Below are 20,249 nucleotides of genomic sequence, written 5' to 3'. Positions count from 1 at the left end.
AGCGTCTTCTTAACTGATAGGACTGAAAGACGAGTACAATTACTCGATACTTGAATAGAGTTTAATTTGGTAAGAGTTTGTTTGCAGTTAATCAAACTAAGCTTCAATAGTAATTTGTATTTGATGAACTTTCAAGTTTGGTTCGAACTTGGCTCGATTAGCATATAGCAGGGCAACGGCCGTCATGCGGCCTAAGGCCGCCATGAGGGGCACCGTCGTGCGTTGTGAAGTGTAGATATAAAAATTTCAAACTACTTGAACTCGACTTGAATTCAACTCGATAAAAATTTTGTTCAAACTCGACTCAAAAAGTAAATAAGTTGAACAAAATTTAAACTTGTCAAAATAATCAAATAAGTTTGAATACTAAAGTATAGTGTCTGTTTAGACTCATTTGTACCCCTGTAATAAAAATCGATGCCTATTAAGTACCCGTTAAATAAAGTATAAAGAAAAAAACTCAATTATGCCGACTGTCATTTGTTTTTTATGTTCTAGGACAAATATATAGACCTTGTTCTAGGTTAGCGAACTCTCAATTATAGTTCTATATAGTGAGTCGAAGTAAAAAAAAAATTTTTTTTGAGGGCCAAACTACATCTAAGAATTTGGTTACAAAGATTTTCTAATAAAATGTGGCTTTTGCAAAGGCAAATTGTGTTGATCCCAGATGAAATGTCATGTATAATGTCTCATAATCACGGCAATTTCCCTAATGTTCTTTCTTTCTGATATTGCCTAAACGGCCTCCAAAATGTAAGTTTCTCTGATATTGAATTTGTACTGCGGAAGGGTCCTCAACTGCTAATTATTATTGTAGCCTTTTTTGCTTCTTCTCCCACTTAGGGGTTAAGGACTTTCTTTCCCCGCCCCGAGACCAGAAGGGGCCCAAAAATCTAACCCAGATGTTAGCGCATATCATTTTGAAGTACATCCATTTTATCATCTCATCCTCAATTGCCAGCCTTGAAGTAGACAGCCTTTTTCTATGTCGTCATTGTGCATGCATGTGTATGAGTGCGTATATATATATATATCATGTGTCCTCCCTCCCGTGCCATCATTATCATACGTCTCTATCCTCAGTTTGGTATTATTCAAGGCCCCAAGAATACTCCACCCCATTAATGCCGCTTCCAAAACTAAGCCAATCTCGATAAGCAAAAAAGAAGAAGAAAGGGGTAGAAATGCAGTCAATTTCTTTCAAGAAAGTATGGGAAATTGTCAACTTCTTTCTGTTTTATTAGGCATCATCTGGCAATTGCAATCTGGTCTTTTGTCGAGGTAATGGCAGTGAAACAAGAGGATGCTCTGTGTATAAGTAGAATTAGTTGTTATACTCATCAAATATAGCTGAAAAATTAATGGGAAAACCAGTTTTTTGAATAACACTTGATTAGGGTTACTTCCCCTAGAATGATTAATTGATTGTGCCAACTTACGAAAAGATCCTCGAATTTTTAGACGAATGAATTCGTTAACATTATTGCAATTCGTCGATATTTCTAACTATTATTTAAAAACAAAAAAAAAAAACAAAAAGCGAATCACCATGTCTTCTGGTACATTAATTGTTATTATTACACAATCAAGCTAGTATTAACTACTAGTATTAAATACTAAGCAAAAGGCATCATCTACCAACTGGGAAATCAAATTATAGGTGATTCATATGGCCATCATTTGGTATATTAATTAATCTATTGTGCTGGTATTCCCTTTGCAAAAAACTTCTGCAGCCTTTCTCATAACCAAGTTCAATAATTTGTTGATGCAAACTTTAAAGGGCCTCTCTCTCAGTTTAGCTAAACTATGAGCTTCCATGTCCAAATCACTAGAGAGATGCATCTATTTTTTTTTTTTTTCTCTTTACCATCCAACCCAATCCTACCGTCGTCGACAGAGCAGTTTTGTTTTCTGTTATGTATATTCCATAACCTATGTGGAACCTTTTTTTTTTTTTTTTCAAAATTTTAATTTAAGGCCATTTCAAAGCCTACTATAGTTTGTTTGCATACAATTCCAGCTCAATTTCACAAACTTGACTCGATTTTAATTAATTAAAATCCTTGTCCAATGGCCAAGCGATAGAAAAAGAGAGAGAGTAATGAACCTTTTATAAATAGTTAGTATACCAAACAAGACTTGCCACTTGGCAACACTGTGAAGAGCACTTGTTGGGGCAAAGCTTAATTAAGAAATCTAATACTATAATATACTACGAGTCTAGTCTGGATCCACCCAAACCCCAGTTGTGCCCTTGACTAGGTTGCTGCATGTGTCCATATCCCGCCATACATGTGCTTCCATTTGACTCAAAATTTGAGAGTGATTCTTCATCTTCTTCCTTTCCTTTCCTTTTGAGTTTTGAGAGCGATTCTTCATCTCCAATTAACAGTTCTTTTTGTCACAATTTAATGATTAGTTGTTCTTACAGCTCCCCTTGCACATGCTCGGTTATAATGGCTAATCTGCTTGCCCTTTTCTTGAGTTCGTGCAACCCGTTCTTTATTAATTTCAGCCAGCTAGATTGACGCAACAAACACAAATAGATAGGGACTCCTCCATGGAAACATCAATAACAACTCAAGCAAAACAATACACAATCCTGTTGACAAAAAGCCCCTACAAACTTTTTGCATCAAAGTCGCTCAAAATTCTATCCTCACCAAACCTGATTTCTATCTATCTATCGTCTTTTTTCCTCTTATCATTAGCAATTTTCGGCCCCAGAAGGGTAGGGACAAACGTATAGGGATCAATCACCACGACAAGGATCCGACCGCCAAAGCCACAACCGTATTATTGCAGCGGCCAAACAGTGCTCCCTAAACATGCAACTACGTTGCACATCATTCCAAATACATTGACATACAGGTAGATGGATATCCAAAATCAAGTAACAATTGCATGGCATATCCTGTCTATATATGGCAGGAAAACGGGGAAAATATTTCAACAAAACGCAAAGTTCCACCAACAAGAAGAGAACGACACGTTTGACTTCTGAAAAATCATGCAGTGTTTGGGTCCTTCTCAAATTGAATTAACATTATGCATTTGCTGATGAATATTCTAAAGAAATGAGGAATACCCTCTATTTAGCGCACAGTCCCACCACACAACGATACAATTAATCGGATTTGAATCCACAACAAGAAAAGTGATCAAACAGGGATGTTACTCATAATATTAGGGAAGATAAACACAGGTTTAAGACAAGAAATTTGTATAACACTAGTATAATAAGGTAGAAGTGGTAAATAATTTACTCCTTAGCAGTAACTTAAAATTAAGCAGCTGCCTTCTTGTAGCTTAGCCTTTAGCCTCTCGCAGCCAACAAGGAAGGAATTGCAGCTAAATTTGGGGCAGCATTCTTATTTGAAGCTTCTCTTTTTCCATGATTTGAGGGCTTCCCAAAAGCTCTCATTGGACTTGCAAGTGCCCATCCCCAACTCTTACTTCTTCCATGAGCAACATGTCGCGCGCTCCCTGGTGTTGATGCTGATCTTCCACCATTCACATTATCCTCAGTTGAAGATGAAACCCAATATGATGAAGATGAAGAAGAGGAGGAGGAAGAAGTAACCATGAAACCACTGAAAATCCCACCACACTTGACTCTCTCCTTGATGCAATCTTGTCCTGCACCACTGTTCCTGTGCATTGAAGGCACTTTAGGCTTACCTTCCCTCTGAGATTCAACTCTTCTGAGAGTGCAATCTCCAAAACCCGTGGAAATCCGCTCAAAGAAGTCCCCTGAAAAGCTCCTGCTTCCACAGCCAACAGATCTAGATCTCGACACCTTTCTATCAAGTGCAGCCTGATCAGGGCTCTCATTTTCATCCACCACAACAAGCTCTTCTTTCTTCTTGTCCCTTGATCTCGTAGAACCACCAGCTGCAGCTCCAACTCCACTTGCACTTGACACTGATGGCGCATAGCTACTAACATCTTTGAACGACCTTTCACCTTTCTTGGCAGTGGAATGCTTGGGCAAGTAAAGAAATGACCAGAACCCTCTCTTGTGAGGGCTGTAATCTTCAACATCATCAGCATCCAAAAAATGGATACCATTTCTTCTGGGAGTTGTGGTAGATTTGCTTCTTTTGAAAACAATGCTGGTGGCATCTGAACTTGCTGCAGCCAAGACACCACCGGTGCCATCTTTCTTCTTCTTTCTCCTGTGAGTAATCAAACTAAACGGCATCTTAGACCTTCTGGTGTGACACTCGCAGTCATTGCTTAGACTAATGTGACGAGAAGCTGCTGAGGAACCGTGATGAGGAGGGCGAATAGCAGAGGAAGATGATGCACTAGTAATGCCACCACCAAAGTCAGATCTAAATGAAGGAGACGAAGAAGAAGAAGAAGACGGGAAAATAGCAACAGGGAATGAGGAAGAAACAAGCTTGCCAAGCTTCTCTTGAAGACAAAAGGCACAGATCCCACCTGGGGTGCTGTTCTTGTAAGGATGGTCGGTGCATTGCATGTTTCCATCCCCCATATCTTCTTGAACAACTTCCATCACCATTTTTCTTTTGTTGAACTGATATTCAGAAAGCGGGACTGATGCAATGGTAGCTGTAGACGATTTCTTGACGATGATGATGATGATGCATGTGATAAGGAGAATCCTCTTGAAGTCGAAAGGTGAAGATGGTTTGTTTGACTGCTCCTAAGAATTAGTAACACCTGAAAATGGTTGAAAACAGTGACATTTAGGAAGGGGGATTGGCACAGACTGGAGAGGAGTTGGGGGCTGTAATGTGAGGGGCAAATATTGGCCGGGTAGTATCTGGCTTGTATGTATGGCAGAAAATATTGGTCAAAGGGGCAAACATAAATGAAAGCAAGAAAACATGGCATTAAAGTAAGTAGGAGAGGTGGCGAGGTGAGGAGAAGGGAACTGTTGGAGGAAGACTGGGGACTGGGAAGAGAGTCCCCAGGAGCACGTGGAAACCTGACTAGTGTAGATTATTATACTGTTGAATAAGACAAGCAAAAGTGCATAACCATCCATCCCTTGATGGTCAATTCCTTTTTGTAGTGCTAATCAAGTGCCCCAGTGGGTAAATTTTCGCTAATGATGCAATTGTGTTGAAATCTAGAGTTTAATTTCATGAGAAATTCGTGATAGCATTAACAAGTTAATCAATTTTGTAAATAGTAAGCTAGAAATAGGGTACTTTTTAATCGGATAGTGATATAAATCAAATCGTGTTGGACATTTTTTAGAGATCCGTTAATAAAATTTTTTTTTTTACCAAAAAGTTGATTTCAGTCAATTGTGGGAAAACTTGTAAAGATTTATTCAAAAATGGTTGAATAGTTTGCATTAAATTGAGTCATTTTTGAAAGCAAATATCTACATATATTATAAGAAATTGAGTTGAAACCAATGCAATAGTCTATTTTGATAGAGTATTATTTAAAATATTATTTAGAGTAAATATTGTAATACTTTTTGTGATGTGATGTATATAAGATAAAAAAGTGATTGAGAATATAAAAAAGTATATTAAAAAAATTTGCTATCCTAACACTCTTATCATTTTAACAATTTTTTACATACTGTACTAATTTTTAGTCAGTTGTTAAAGAGAAAATGGGACTTGAGGTTATTAAAATAGTTATTATGATAATTTACTAAGACGAACAATTCATAATCACAAAATAAAGTCTTTCTACTCGCGGGAAAAGATACTTTGAAGAATTTAGCTAATATTGGGGTTGTTCTCGATACATATTTTGAAGAATTCATTTTGAAAAGCAACTTTAAGAAAAAAATATTCAATTAAAACTACTCATAGATAGACCTTTTCATTATTAGAAAAATATAATATTTAGATACAGATAATATTTATTCAAAATTAGAATTTAAAATCAGGTTTTAAAAAAATAGAACGACAGCAAACTCATCATGACCTAGAAATTGACATAATCGAACCTCTTCCAAATGCGTGCCGATTATCTGTTTCCAAATGTTTTTCCAAACAGCTGTCCTGTGGTGTGTGCCGATTTTCCAAACAGATATCTTTGATTTGGAAAATCGGCACGCACCACAGGACAGTCTCGTAAAACGAATCTCTGACTGGCTAGGCTGGTCACTAAACGATGTCCATAGAGACACCCGCCCCACGAGAGTCCAATTCTTCTTCTTTTAATAATAATTATTATTACTATTTCTTGTCATATTTCAATAATTTAATTTTTTTAAAAATAATAATTTAATTGTAATGTTTATATTTTTTTAAATTTTATTGCATAAAATTTAAATTTGAATTTAAATAACAACATGCATGTGATTAAAAATAAAGAGACCAAAGAATATTTTGATTTTCTAGTTATGATAAATATTTTAAAGCATTCTAAAATAGTAGAAAATAGTTTAAAATATTTTAGACCTTGTTTGAATTGTATTTTTTTTAAATTTTTTATAAAAAAATTATTATAATAATTTAATATATATATAATAAAAAAGTAATTGAGAAATGTATCAACGGAATTTTTCTTGCCCAAACAAAGCCATTAATAATTGATTGCGTTTGGATATTGGATTATTTGAGATATTTTTACTGTAATACTTTTTGTGCTGTGATGTATGTGAGAAGAAAAATAATTAAAAAAATAAAAAATTATATTAAAAATTATAATAATAATATAAACAAATATATTTGAGAAAATAATCCACCATCCAAACACACTCAATTTCCCACGAAACGAAAGGAAGAAGTACTTAATTGTAGATTCGGATAAAAAAGCAGATATTATTTGCGCGCTGCAGCGAATATTGCTTCTAGTCTGTACTCTGTCCTGCTGCTCTCTGCAAACTCTGCTCCAAATGACCACTGCTACTCTATATATCGATCGGAGATATATATTGATAGATTGATCAGATGGGTATATGGGTCTAGTCCATCAAATTCTCTACTTAGGTTATTTGAAATATATTTAACATTTTTTATTATTTGATGTATGAAAATTTTTTTAAAAAAGTAATTAAAAAATAAAAAAAAAGTATTAAAAGATGCGTTTATATTTATGTTTTACAATGCAAGTAAATAATTATTTGACAACTGCTATTATCTTTATGCTTTCGTGCTAAACCGGCTAAAAGATTCACGGCTAAAAGAACGGAGTTGAGTCTATTTATTTATTTATTGCTTCTCTAGTACTAGTAAAAGTAGCAGTACTTAATTCCAGAGTGCTTAATGACGTTGGTTAGCCAACCTACTTTGTCAGAAAATTATTTCATATCTCCAAGGTAATCCGTGTGACGCCCCGAAAAAAAAGAGTGTGAGAACCCGTAAAAACCCTAATATTTTCCTAGGGTTTTAGTTCCTTTAATTGCATAATTTTTGCATTTCTGGCTTAGAAATATTATCTGGGTGGATTTTATTAGCAATTATAGTTTTAAGATGATTTTTCTAGCATTGGTGAGTTTTTAGAAAATTAAGAATAAATATTGGACGTGGGACCCACTAGTGCGAAAAGTTCGGAAAAATTCGGCCAATAAGGTTAAGTTTCGGATACTGTTAAAAGTTTATCGGGTATTAAGAGATAAGTAGGGTGTATGCAGTGATTGATGTGAGAGAGAAAAGAATGATAAGGATGCATTTAATAGAGTGACACATGTCACTTTCTTATTGGTTGAACTTTTAAGAATTACTATTCATTGTCTTGACTTATTTGACCAAGGGATTAAATATCCAAAATTCACCAAAAAATCACCATTTTTCTCTCCTTGTTGGCCGGCCACCTTGAGCAAACGGGATGGCTTAGCTAACTTATGCCTTTGGAATTTCGGCATTTGGACTTGTATGGACTGAGATATACCGATTACAGTTTTATGTGATTTGCAAACCTGTTTTGGTAATTCTGGTATAGTATTTGGCATTTTCGACCTAGTTAAGCTAGGAACTGGATTGAGTGACCTTCTACATTGTTGTAGCCCTGTTTCATAGCTTCGAAACGGTGGGTCTTACACCCCCAACCGATAATTGTAGTGAGAGTTGTGCCATTACCGCATTATGACGTCAAAACTGTTTTTCTGGTTTTGAGCTTAACCTTCATTTCCGGACTTTTCCCTAGCTTGACTTGTCTTTGTACTACTTGGAGCTTGCTGAATGGATATTAGATGAACTTATTTGTGTGACTTTGGGACTGGCTGGAGTAATAATGAAGCCATGATGGCTGGAAAAGTTAGCAAATGTAGGGGAAGTGCTGTCCGAACTTTGAAGGGACTTGTTTGCAGAGGGTTTGTGATCTAAGGCTTGGAGTTGAGCAAGGCAATGATACATGATGGATGGTTTCTGAGCCGTGGAGGTGAGTGACCCTAAACTGTTTCCAAAATTACTTATGAACCGTTTATTGCACTATTTACTTGATTGCATATCATGAGTGCTTGCATGTGGCCCATGACATGTTTTGGCTTAAATGAGTGCTTGGAATTCGTGTGCTGAACACCAACGTCTCCACCTCTGTGTACTGTTCATCTGGAGCAAATGGCTCCCCCACTGACTGTTTACTGTTTAATGTTTGTTTGGAGCGTTGGGTGTTTAAGTACAACGATTTCGCTGGCTCACGAGAGTAATAAATGTACCTTTGATCTTGAAATCATGACATCACTGAAATGAACGACTGTGAAACTGAATTGATTACTGATTTTAATGGTTACTCGCTGAGCTTCTAGCTCACCCCAAAAATGTTTTATTTCCCCCCACAGGGCTCAAGGCGAAGAAAAGCTTGGAGTGCTTATTCACGTGACTGGATGGCTTATATCGTGTACAGTTTAAATTTGGATTTATTTTATGTACGAGTTGGGCTTGTATCAATATTTGGAATTGAAACGGATGTAAGTATACATCCCACGATTGGAATTAGTTTCCGCTGCATTTGTGATATGTAATTATTGGAGAATTTGATGTAATTTTGAGAGTTATATTGTAATATATTTGAGGATTGTAGTGAACGACTGAGTCCCGGCGAGAGCTGGGCAGGCGGCCCGCCGAACCCTCTGGTTCGCCTTAGGGGGAGGTGGGGCCGTCACAGTTGGTATCAGAGCTTAGGCTTCAGATCTCTGTAGTGTATCCTAGACTTGAAGTTTAGGATGCCGGACTGTGGGTTTGGTTTGAAATATTAGTGATTCTTGCGGGTTGACTTGACTTGATTAGTACAAGATGGAATGTCGAGGACGACATTCTTTTAAGGAGGGGAGATTGTGACGCCCCGAAAAAAAAGAGTGTGAGAACCCGTAAAAACCCTAATATTTTCCTAGGGTTTTAGTTCCTTTAATTGCATAATTTTTGCATTTCTGGCTTAGAAATATTATCTGGGTGGATTTTATTAGCAATTATAGTTTTAAGATGATTTTTCTAGCATTGGTGAGTTTTTAGAAAATTAAGAATAAATATTGGACGTGGGACCCACTAGTGCGAAAAGTTCGGAAAAATTCGGCCAATAAGGTTAAGTTTCGGATACTGTTAAAAGTTTATCGGGTATTAAGAGATAAGTAGGGTGTGTGCAGTGATTGATGTGAGAGAGAAAAGAATGATAAGGATGCATTTAATAGAGTGACACATGTCACTTTCTTATTGGTTGAACTTTTAAGAATTACTATTCATTGTCTTGACTTATTTGACCAAGGGATTAAATATCCAAAATTCACCAAAAAATCACCATTTTTCTCTCCTTGTTGGCCGGCCACCTTGAGCAAGAAAGGAAGGAGATTTCTTCAATTTTCAAGCTTCTACTTGGTGCAAATCAACCAAAAACATTTGCTTCCATCCATTTCACTCCATAAAATCCTATCTTCTAGTGTTAGTGAGTGTAGAGGTGAACTTTGTTTGAAGGATTAAGGTGCCCAACATCCTCCTCTCTCTTGTTTACTTGGTAAGTGATGATTGAACATTTTCTTATAGCTAATGATGTTGAATTTATGCCTAATGGTGGCTATTGTGTTAGAAATTGTGGATTATTTCTTGGTTTGAAGTGATTTGGTTGAGTTTTTTATTTTTTTGAGGAATTTTCTGGTTTCATATGATCTTGATGGTGTGATTGTTTTTGATGGTTGGTAATAAGGGGTTTTGGCTCTAGTAGGTGCATATGATAGAAAATTGCAATCAATTTTGGATTTGGAAGAATTTCTGGAAAATTAGGGTTCTTGGTTGAACATTCTGTCCGAAATTTTAGGTCATAGATAGAGGCCGAATTGGACTTTTCTCAAAACATGAAAGTTGTAGGTATTGATGAGTTTGAAGTGCCTGCAAAATTTCAGGGCATTTGGAGTAATGTAGAATGAGTTATGACGAAAATACTGTAGCTGTTCTGCTTTGATCAGAATGCGAAAACTGCGATAGTAATTGGCCATTTTGACTGGAATTGGTTTGGATTTTGGAGTTGGTGTCTTCTGATGAAATGTAACGGGATGGCTTAGCTAACTTATGCCTTTGGAATTTCGGCATTTGGACTTGTATGGACTGAGATATACCGATTACAGTTTTATGTGATTTGCAAACCTGTTTTGGTAATTCTGGTATAGTATTTGGCATTTTCGACCTAGTTAAGCTAGGAACTGGATTGAGTGACCTTCTACATTGTTGTAGCCCTGTTTCATAGCTTCGAAACGGTGGGTCTTACACCCCCAACCGATAATTGTAGTGAGAGTTGTGCCATTACCGCATTATGACGTCAAAACTGTTTTTCTGGTTTTGAGCTTAACCTTCATTTCCGGACTTTTCCCTAGCTTGACTTGTCTTTGTACTACTTGGAGCTTGCTGAATGGATATTAGATGAACTTATTTGTGTGACTTTGGGACTGGCTGGAGTAATAATGAAGCCATGATGGCTGGAAAAGTTAGCAAATGTAGGGGAAGTGCTGTCCGAACTTTGAAGGGACTTGTTTGCAGAGGGTTTGTGATCTAAGGCTTGGAGTTGAGCAAGGCAATGATACATGATGGATGGTTTCTGAGCCGTGGAGGTGAGTGACCCTAAACTGTTTCCAAAATTACTTATGAACCGTTTATTGCACTATTTACTTGATTGCATATCATGAGTGCTTGCATGTGGCCCATGACATGTTTTGGCTTAAATGAGTGCTTGGAATTCGTGTGCTGAACACCAACGTCTCCACCTCTGTGTACTGTTCATCTGGAGCAAATGGCTCCCCCACTGACTGTTTACTGTTTAATGTTTGTTTGGAGCGTTGGGTGTTTAAGTACAACGATTTCGCTGGCTCACGAGAGTAATAAATGTACCTTTGATCTTGAAATCATGACATCACTGAAATGAACGACTGTGAAACTGAATTGATTACTGATTTTAATGGTTACTCGCTGAGCTTCTAGCTCACCCCAAAAATGTTTTATTTCCCCCCACAGGGCTCAAGGCGAAGAAAAGCTTGGAGTGCTTATTCACGTGACTGGATGGCTTATATCGTGTACAGTTTAAATTTGGATTTATTTTATGTACGAGTTGGGCTTGTATCAATATTTGGAATTGAAACGGATGTAAGTATACATCCCACGATTGGAATTAGTTTCCGCTGCATTTGTGATATGTAATTATTGGAGAATTTGATGTAATTTTGAGAGTTATATTGTAATATATTTGAGGATTGTAGTGAACGACTGAGTCCCGGCGAGAGCTGGGCAGGCGGCCCGCCGAACCCTCTGGTTCGCCTTAGGGGGAGGTGGGGCCGTCACAGTTGGTATCAGAGCTTAGGCTTCAGATCTCTGTAGTGTATCCTAGACTTGAAGTTTAGGATGCCGGACTGTGGGTTTGGTTTGAAATATTAGTGATTCTTGCGGGTTGACTTGACTTGATTAGTACAAGATGGAATGTCGAGGACGACATTCTTTTAAGGAGGGGAGATTGTGACGCCCCGAAAAAAAAGAGTGTGAGAACCCGTAAAAACCCTAATATTTTCCTAGGGTTTTAGTTCCTTTAATTGCATAATTTTTGCATTTCTGGCTTAGAAATATTATCTGGGTGGATTTTATTAGCAATTATAGTTTTAAGATGATTTTTCTAGCATTGGTGAGTTTTTAGAAAATTAAGAATAAATATTGGACGTGGGACCCACTAGTGCGAAAAGTTCGGAAAAATTCGGCCAATAAGGTTAAGTTTCGGATACTGTTAAAAGTTTATCGGGTATTAAGAGATAAGTAGGGTGTGTGCAGTGATTGATGTGAGAGAGAAAAGAATGATAAGGATGCATTTAATAGAGTGACACATGTCACTTTCTTATTGGTTGAACTTTTAAGAATTACTATTCATTGTCTTGACTTATTTGACCAAGGGATTAAATATCCAAAATTCACCAAAAAATCACCATTTTTCTCTCCTTGTTGGCCGGCCACCTTGAGCAAGAAAGGAAGGAGATTTCTTCAATTTTCAAGCTTCTACTTGGTGCAAATCAACCAAAAACATTTGCTTCCATCCATTTCACTCCATAAAATCCTATCTTCTAGTGTTAGTGAGTGTAGAGGTGAACTTTGTTTGAAGGATTAAGGTGCCCAACATCCTCCTCTCTCTTGTTTACTTGGTAAGTGATGATTGAACATTTTCTTATAGCTAATGATGTTGAATTTATGCCTAATGGTGGCTATTGTGTTAGAAATTGTGGATTATTTGTTGGTTTGAAGTGATTTGGTTGAGTTTTTTATTTTTTTGAGGAATTTTCTGGTTTCATATGATCTTGATGGTGTGATTGTTTTTGATGGTTGGTAATAAGGGGTTTTGGCTCTAGTAGGTGCATATGATAGAAAATTGCAATCAATTTTGGATTTGGAAGAATTTCTGGAAAATTAGGGTTCTTGGTTGAACATTCTGTCCGAAATTTTAGGTCATAGATAGAGGCCGAATTGGACTTTTCTCAAAACATGAAAGTTGTAGGTATTGATGAGTTTGAAGTGCCTGCAAAATTTCAGGGCATTTGGAGTAATGTAGAATGAGTTATGACGAAAATACTGTAGCTGTTCTGCTTTGATCAGAATGCGAAAACTGCGATAGTAATTGGCCATTTTGACTGGAATTGGTTTGGATTTTGGAGTTGGTGTCTTCTGATGAAATGTAACGGGATGGCTTAGCTAACTTATGCCTTTGGAATTTCGGCATTTGGACTTGTATGGACTGAGATATACCGATTACAGTTTTATGTGATTTGCAAACCTGTTTTGGTAATTCTGGTATAGTATTTGGCATTTTCGACCTAGTTAAGCTAGGAACTGGATTGAGTGACCTTCTACATTGTTGTAGCCCTGTTTCATAGCTTCGAAACGGTGGGTCTTACACCCCCAACCGATAATTGTAGTGAGAGTTGTGCCATTACCGCATTATGACGTCAAAACTGTTTTTCTGGTTTTGAGCTTAACCTTCATTTCCGGACTTTTCCCTAGCTTGACTTGTCTTTGTACTACTTGGAGCTTGCTGAATGGATATTAGATGAACTTATTTGTGTGACTTTGGGACTGGCTGGAGTAATAATGAAGCCATGATGGCTGGAAAAGTTAGCAAATGTAGGGGAAGTGCTGTCCGAACTTTGAAGGGACTTGTTTGCAGAGGGTTTGTGATCTAAGGCTTGGAGTTGAGCAAGGCAATGATACATGATGGATGGTTTCTGAGCCGTGGAGGTGAGTGACCCTAAACTGTTTCCAAAATTACTTATGAACCGTTTATTGCACTATTTACTTGATTGCATATCATGAGTGCTTGCATGTGGCCCATGACATGTTTTGGCTTAAATGAGTGCTTGGAATTCGTGTGCTGAACACCAACGTCTCCACCTCTGTGTACTGTTCATCTGGAGCAAATGGCTCCCCCACTGACTGTTTACTGTTTAATGTTTGTTTGGAGCGTTGGGTGTTTAAGTACAACGATTTCGCTGGCTCACGAGAGTAATAAATGTACCTTTGATCTTGAAATCATGACATCACTGAAATGAACGACTGTGAAACTGAATTGATTACTGATTTTAATGGTTACTCGCTGAGCTTCTAGCTCACCCCAAAAATGTTTTATTTCCCCCCACAGGGCTCAAGGCGAAGAAAAGCTTGGAGTGCTTATTCACGTGACTGGATGGCTTATATCGTGTACAGTTTAAATTTGGATTTATTTTATGTACGAGTTGGGCTTGTATCAATATTTGGAATTGAAACGGATGTAAGTATACATCCCACGATTGGAATTAGTTTCCGCTGCATTTGTGATATGTAATTATTGGAGAATTTGATGTAATTTTGAGAGTTATATTGTAATATATTTGAGGATTGTAGTGAACGACTGAGTCCCGGCGAGAGCTGGGCAGGCGGCCCGCCGAACCCTCTGGTTCGCCTTAGGGGGAGGTGGGGCCGTCACAGTTGGTATCAGAGCTTAGGCTTCAGATCTCTGTAGTGTATCCTAGACTTGAAGTTTAGGATGCCGGACTGTGGGTTTGGTTTGAAATATTAGTGATTCTTGCGGGTTGACTTGACTTGATTAGTACAAGATGGAATGTCGAGGACGACATTCTTTTAAGGAGGGGAGATTGTGACGCCCCGAAAAAAAAGAGTGTGAGAACCCGTAAAAACCCTAATATTTTCCTAGGGTTTTAGTTCCTTTAATTGCATAATTTTTGCATTTCTGGCTTAGAAATATTATCTGGGTGGATTTTATTAGCAATTATAGTTTTAAGATGATTTTTCTAGCATTGGTGAGTTTTTAGAAAATTAAGAATAAATATTGGACGTGGGACCCACTAGTGCGAAAAGTTCGGAAAAATTCGGCCAATAAGGTTAAGTTTCGGATACTGTTAAAAGTTTATCGGGTATTAAGAGATAAGTAGGGTGTGTGCAGTGATTGATGTGAGAGAGAAAAGAATGATAAGGATGCATTTAATAGAGTGACACATGTCACTTTCTTATTGGTTGAACTTTTAAGAATTACTATTCATTGTCTTGACTTATTTGACCAAGGGATTAAATATCCAAAATTCACCAAAAAATCACCATTTTTCTCTCCTTGTTGGCCGGCCACCTTGAGCAAGAAAGGAAGGAGATTTCTTCAATTTTCAAGCTTCTACTTGGTGCAAATCAACCAAAAACATTTGCTTCCATCCATTTCACTCCATAAAATCCTATCTTCTAGTGTTAGTGAGTGTAGAGGTGAACTTTGTTTGAAGGATTAAGGTGCCCAACATCCTCCTCTCTCTTGTTTACTTGGTAAGTGATGATTGAACATTTTCTTATAGCTAATGATGTTGAATTTATGCCTAATGGTGGCTATTGTGTTAGAAATTGTGGATTATTTCTTGGTTTGAAGTGATTTGGTTGAGTTTTTTATTTTTTTGAGGAATTTTCTGGTTTCATATGATCTTGATGGTGTGATTGTTTTTGATGGTTGGTAATAAGGGGTTTTGGCTCTAGTAGGTGCATATGATAGAAAATTGCAATCAATTTTGGATTTGGAAGAATTTCTGGAAAATTAGGGTTCTTGGTTGAACATTCTGTCCGAAATTTTAGGTCATAGATAGAGGCCGAATTGGACTTTTCTCAAAACATGAAAGTTGTAGGTATTGATGAGTTTGAAGTGCCTGCAAAATTTCAGGGCATTTGGAGTAATGTAGAATGAGTTATGACGAAAATACTGTAGCTGTTCTGCTTTGATCAGAATGCGAAAACTGCGATAGTAATTGGCCATTTTGACTGGAATTGGTTTGGATTTTGGAGTTGGTGTCTTCTGATGAAATGTAACGGGATGGCTTAGCTAACTTATGCCTTTGGAATTTCGGCATTTGGACTTGTATGGACTGAGATATACCGATTACAGTTTTATGTGATTTGCAAACCTGTTTTGGTAATTCTGGTATAGTATTTGGCATTTTCGACCTAGTTAAGCTAGGAACTGGATTGAGTGACCTTCTACATTGTTGTAGCCCTGTTTCATAGCTTCGAAACGGTGGGTCTTACACCCCCAACCGATAATTGTAGTGAGAGTTGTGCCATTACCGCATTATGACGTCAAAACTGTTTTTCTGGTTTTGAGCTTAACCTTCATTTCCGGACTTTTCCCTAGCTTGACTTGTCTTTGTACTACTTGGAGCTTGCTGAATGGATATTAGATGAACTTATTTGTGTGACTTTGGGACTGGCTGGAGTAATAATGAAGCCATGATGGCTGGAAAAGTTAGCAAATGTAGGGGAAGTGCTGTCCGAACTTTGAAGGGACTTGTTTGCAGAGGGTTTGTGATCTAAGGCTTGGAGTTGAGCAAGGCAATGATACATGATGGATGGTTTCTGAGCCGTGGAGGTGAGTGACCCTAAACTGTTTCCAAAATTACTTATGAACCGTTTATTGCACTATTTACTTGATTGCATATCATGAGTGCTTGCATGTGGCCCATGACATGTTTTGGCTTAAATGAGTGCTTGGAATTCGTGTGCTGAACACCAACGTCTCCACCTCTGTGTACTGTTCATCTGGAGCAAATGGCTCCCCCACTGACTGTTTACTGTTTAATGTTTGTTTGGAGCGTTGGGTGTTTAAGTACAACGATTTCGCTGGCTCACGAGAGTAATAAATGTACCTTTGATCTTGAAATCATGACATCACTGAAATGAACGACTGTGAAACTGAATTGATTACTGATTTTAATGGTTACTCGCTGAGCTTCTAGCTCACCCCAAAAATGTTTTATTTCCCCCCACAGGGCTCAAGGCGAAGAAAAGCTTGGAGTGCTTATTCACGTGACTGGATGGCTTATATCGTGTACAGTTTAAATTTGGATTTATTTTATGTACGAGTTGGGCTTGTATCAATATTTGGAATTGAAACGGATGTAAGTATACATCCCACGATTGGAATTAGTTTCCGCTGCATTTGTGATATGTAATTATTGGAGAATTTGATGTAATTTTGAGAGTTATATTGTAATATATTTGAGGATTGTAGTGAACGACTGAGTCCCGGCGAGAGCTGGGCAGGCGGCCCGCCGAACCCTCTGGTTCGCCTTAGGGGGAGGTGGGGCCGTCACAGTTGGTATCAGAGCTTAGGCTTCAGATCTCTGTAGTGTATCCTAGACTTGAAGTTTAGGATGCCGGACTGTGGGTTTGGTTTGAAATATTAGTGATTCTTGCGGGTTGACTTGACTTGATTAGTACAAGATGGAATGTCGAGGACGACATTCTTTTAAGGAGGGGAGATTGTGACGCCCCGAAAAAAAAGAGTGTGAGAACCCGTAAAAACCCTAATATTTTCCTAGGGTTTTAGTTCCTTTAATTGCATAATTTTTGCATTTCTGGCTTAGAAATATTATCTGGGTGGATTTTATTAGCAATTATAGTTTTAAGATGATTTTTCTAGCATTGGTGAGTTTTTAGAAAATTAAGAATAAATATTGGACGTGGGACCCACTAGTGCGAAAAGTTCGGAAAAATTCGGCCAATAAGGTTAAGTTTCGGATACTGTTAAAAGTTTATCGGGTATTAAGAGATAAGTAGGGTGTGTGCAGTGATTGATGTGAGAGAGAAAAGAATGATAAGGATGCATTTAATAGAGTGACACATGTCACTTTCTTATTGGTTGAACTTTTAAGAATTACTATTCATTGTCTTGACTTATTTGACCAAGGGATTAAATATCCAAAATTCACCAAAAAATCACCATTTTTCTCTCCTTGTTGGCCGGCCACCTTGAGCAAGAAAGGAAGGAGATTTCTTCAATTTTCAAGCTTCTACTTGGTGCAAATCAACCAAAAACATTTGCTTCCATCCATTTCACTCCATAAAATCCTATCTTCTAGTGTTAGTGAGTGTAGAGGTGAACTTTGTTTGAAGGATTAAGGTGCCCAACATCCTCCTCTCTCTTGTTTACTTGGTAAGTGATGATTGAACATTTTCTTATAGCTAATGATGTTGAATTTATGCCTAATGGTGGCTATTGTGTTAGAAATTGTGGATTATTTCTTGGTTTGAAGTGATTTGGTTGAGTTTTTTATTTTTTTGAGGAATTTTCTGGTTTCATATGATCTTGATGGTGTGATTGTTTTTGATGGTTGGTAATAAGGGGTTTTGGCTCTAGTAGGTGCATATGATAGAAAATTGCAATCAATTTTGGATTTGGAAGAATTTCTGGAAAATTAGGGTTCTTGGTTGAACATTCTGTCCGAAATTTTAGGTCATAGATAGAGGCCGAATTGGACTTTTCTCAAAACATGAAAGTTGTAGGTATTGATGAGTTTGAAGTGCCTGCAAAATTTCAGGGCATTTGGAGTAATGTAGAATGAGTTATGACGAAAATACTGTAGCTGTTCTGCTTTGATCAGAATGCGAAAACTGCGATAGTAATTGGCCATTTTGACTGGAATTGGTTTGGATTTTGGAGTTGGTGTCTTCTGATGAAATGTAACGGGATGGCTTAGCTAACTTATGCCTTTGGAATTTCGGCATTTGGACTTGTATGGACTGAGATATACCGATTACAGTTTTATGTGATTTGCAAACCTGTTTTGGTAATTCTGGTATAGTATTTGGCATTTTCGACCTAGTTAAGCTAGGAACTGGATTGAGTGACCTTCTACATTGTTGTAGCCCTGTTTCATAGCTTCGAAACGGTGGGTCTTACACCCCCAACCGATAATTGTAGTGAGAGTTGTGCCATTACCGCATTATGACGTCAAAACTGTTTTTCTGGTTTTGAGCTTAACCTTCATTTCCGGACTTTTCCCTAGCTTGACTTGTCTTTGTACTACTTGGAGCTTGCTGAATGGATATTAGATGAACTTATTTGTGTGACTTTGGGACTGGCTGGAGTAATAATGAAGCCATGATGGCTGGAAAAGTTAGCAAATGTAGGGGAAGTGCTGTCCGAACTTTGAAGGGACTTGTTTGCAGAGGGTTTGTGATCTAAGGCTTGGAGTTGAGCAAGGCAATGATACATGATGGATGGTTTCTGAGCCGTGGAGGTGAGTGACCCTAAACTGTTTCCAAAATTACTTATGAACCGTTTATTGCACTATTTACTTGATTGCATATCATGAGTGCTTGCATGTGGCCCATGACATGTTTTGGCTTAAATGAGTGCTTGGAATTCGTGTGCTGAACACCAACGTCTCCACCTCTGTGTACTGTTCATCTGGAGCAAATGGCTCCCCCACTGACTGTTTACTGTTTAATGTTTGTTTGGAGCGTTGGGTGTTTAAGTACAACGATTTCGCTGGCTCACGAGAGTAATAAATGTACCTTTGATCTTGAAATCATGACATCACTGAAATGAACGACTGTGAAACTGAATTGATTACTGATTTTAATGGTTACTCGCTGAGCTTCTAGCTCACCCCAAAAATGTTTTATTTCCCCCCACAGGGCTCAAGGCGAAGAAAAGCTTGGAGTGCTTATTCACGTGACTGGATGGCTTATATCGTGTACAGTTTAAATTTGGATTTATTTTATGTACGAGTTGGGCTTGTATCAATATTTGGAATTGAAACGGATGTAAGTATACATCCCACGATTGGAATTAGTTTCCGCTGCATTTGTGATATGTAATTATTGGAGAATTTGATGTAATTTTGAGAGTTATATTGTAATATATTTGAGGATTGTAGTGAACGACTGAGTCCCGGCGAGAGCTGGGCAGGCGGCCCGCCGAACCCTCTGGTTCGCCTTAGGGGGAGGTGGGGCCGTCACAGTTGGTATCAGAGCTTAGGCTTCAGATCTCTGTAGTGTATCCTAGACTTGAAGTTTAGGATGCCGGACTGTGGGTTTGGTTTGAAATATTAGTGATTCTTGCGGGTTGACTTGACTTGATTAGTACAAGATGGAATGTCGAGGACGACATTCTTTTAAGGAGGGGAGATTGTGACGCCCCGAAAAAAAAGAGTGTGAGAACCCGTAAAAACCCTAATATTTTCCTAGGGTTTTAGTTCCTTTAATTGCATAATTTTTGCATTTCTGGCTTAGAAATATTATCTGGGTGGATTTTATTAGCAATTATAGTTTTAAGATGATTTTTCTAGCATTGGTGAGTTTTTAGAAAATTAAGAATAAATATTGGACGTGGGACCCACTAGTGCGAAAAGTTCGGAAAAATTCGGCCAATAAGGTTAAGTTTCGGATACTGTTAAAAGTTTATCGGGTATTAAGAGATAAGTAGGGTGTGTGCAGTGATTGATGTGAGAGAGAAAAGAATGATAAGGATGCATTTAATAGAGTGACACATGTCACTTTCTTATTGGTTGAACTTTTAAGAATTACTATTCATTGTCTTGACTT

At 37.7% G+C, this 20,249-nt stretch overlaps 1 protein-coding gene across 1 annotated transcript; it reads right to left on the bottom strand.

Annotated features, from left to right (window-relative positions):
* Positions 1 to 3,004: 3,004 nt before the first annotated feature.
* On the bottom strand, positions 3,005 to 4,922 carry LOC113733994 (uncharacterized). The gene has a single exon (XM_027260260.2). The coding sequence runs from the start codon at positions 4,532 to 4,534 to the stop codon at positions 3,323 to 3,325; it is 1,212 nt and encodes a 403-aa protein (XP_027116061.1). The 5' UTR covers positions 4,535 to 4,922; the 3' UTR covers positions 3,005 to 3,322.
* Between the last annotated feature and the right edge of the window lie 15,327 nt (positions 4,923 to 20,249).

Source organism: Coffea arabica, chromosome 3c (assembly GCF_036785885.1).
Source record: "Coffea arabica cultivar ET-39 chromosome 3c, Coffea Arabica ET-39 HiFi, whole genome shotgun sequence".
NCBI lineage: Eukaryota > Viridiplantae > Streptophyta > Magnoliopsida > Gentianales > Rubiaceae > Coffea > Coffea arabica.
Note: the sequence above shows the minus strand (reverse complement) of the source record. Positions and strands in the feature narration are given on the sequence as shown.

What these genes read in the sequence shown, in the direction of transcription:
- LOC113733994 (XM_027260260.2), bottom strand. Translation starts at nt 4,534, where the DNA reads ATGGTGATGGAAGTTGTTCAAGAAGATATGGGGGATGGAAACATGCAA.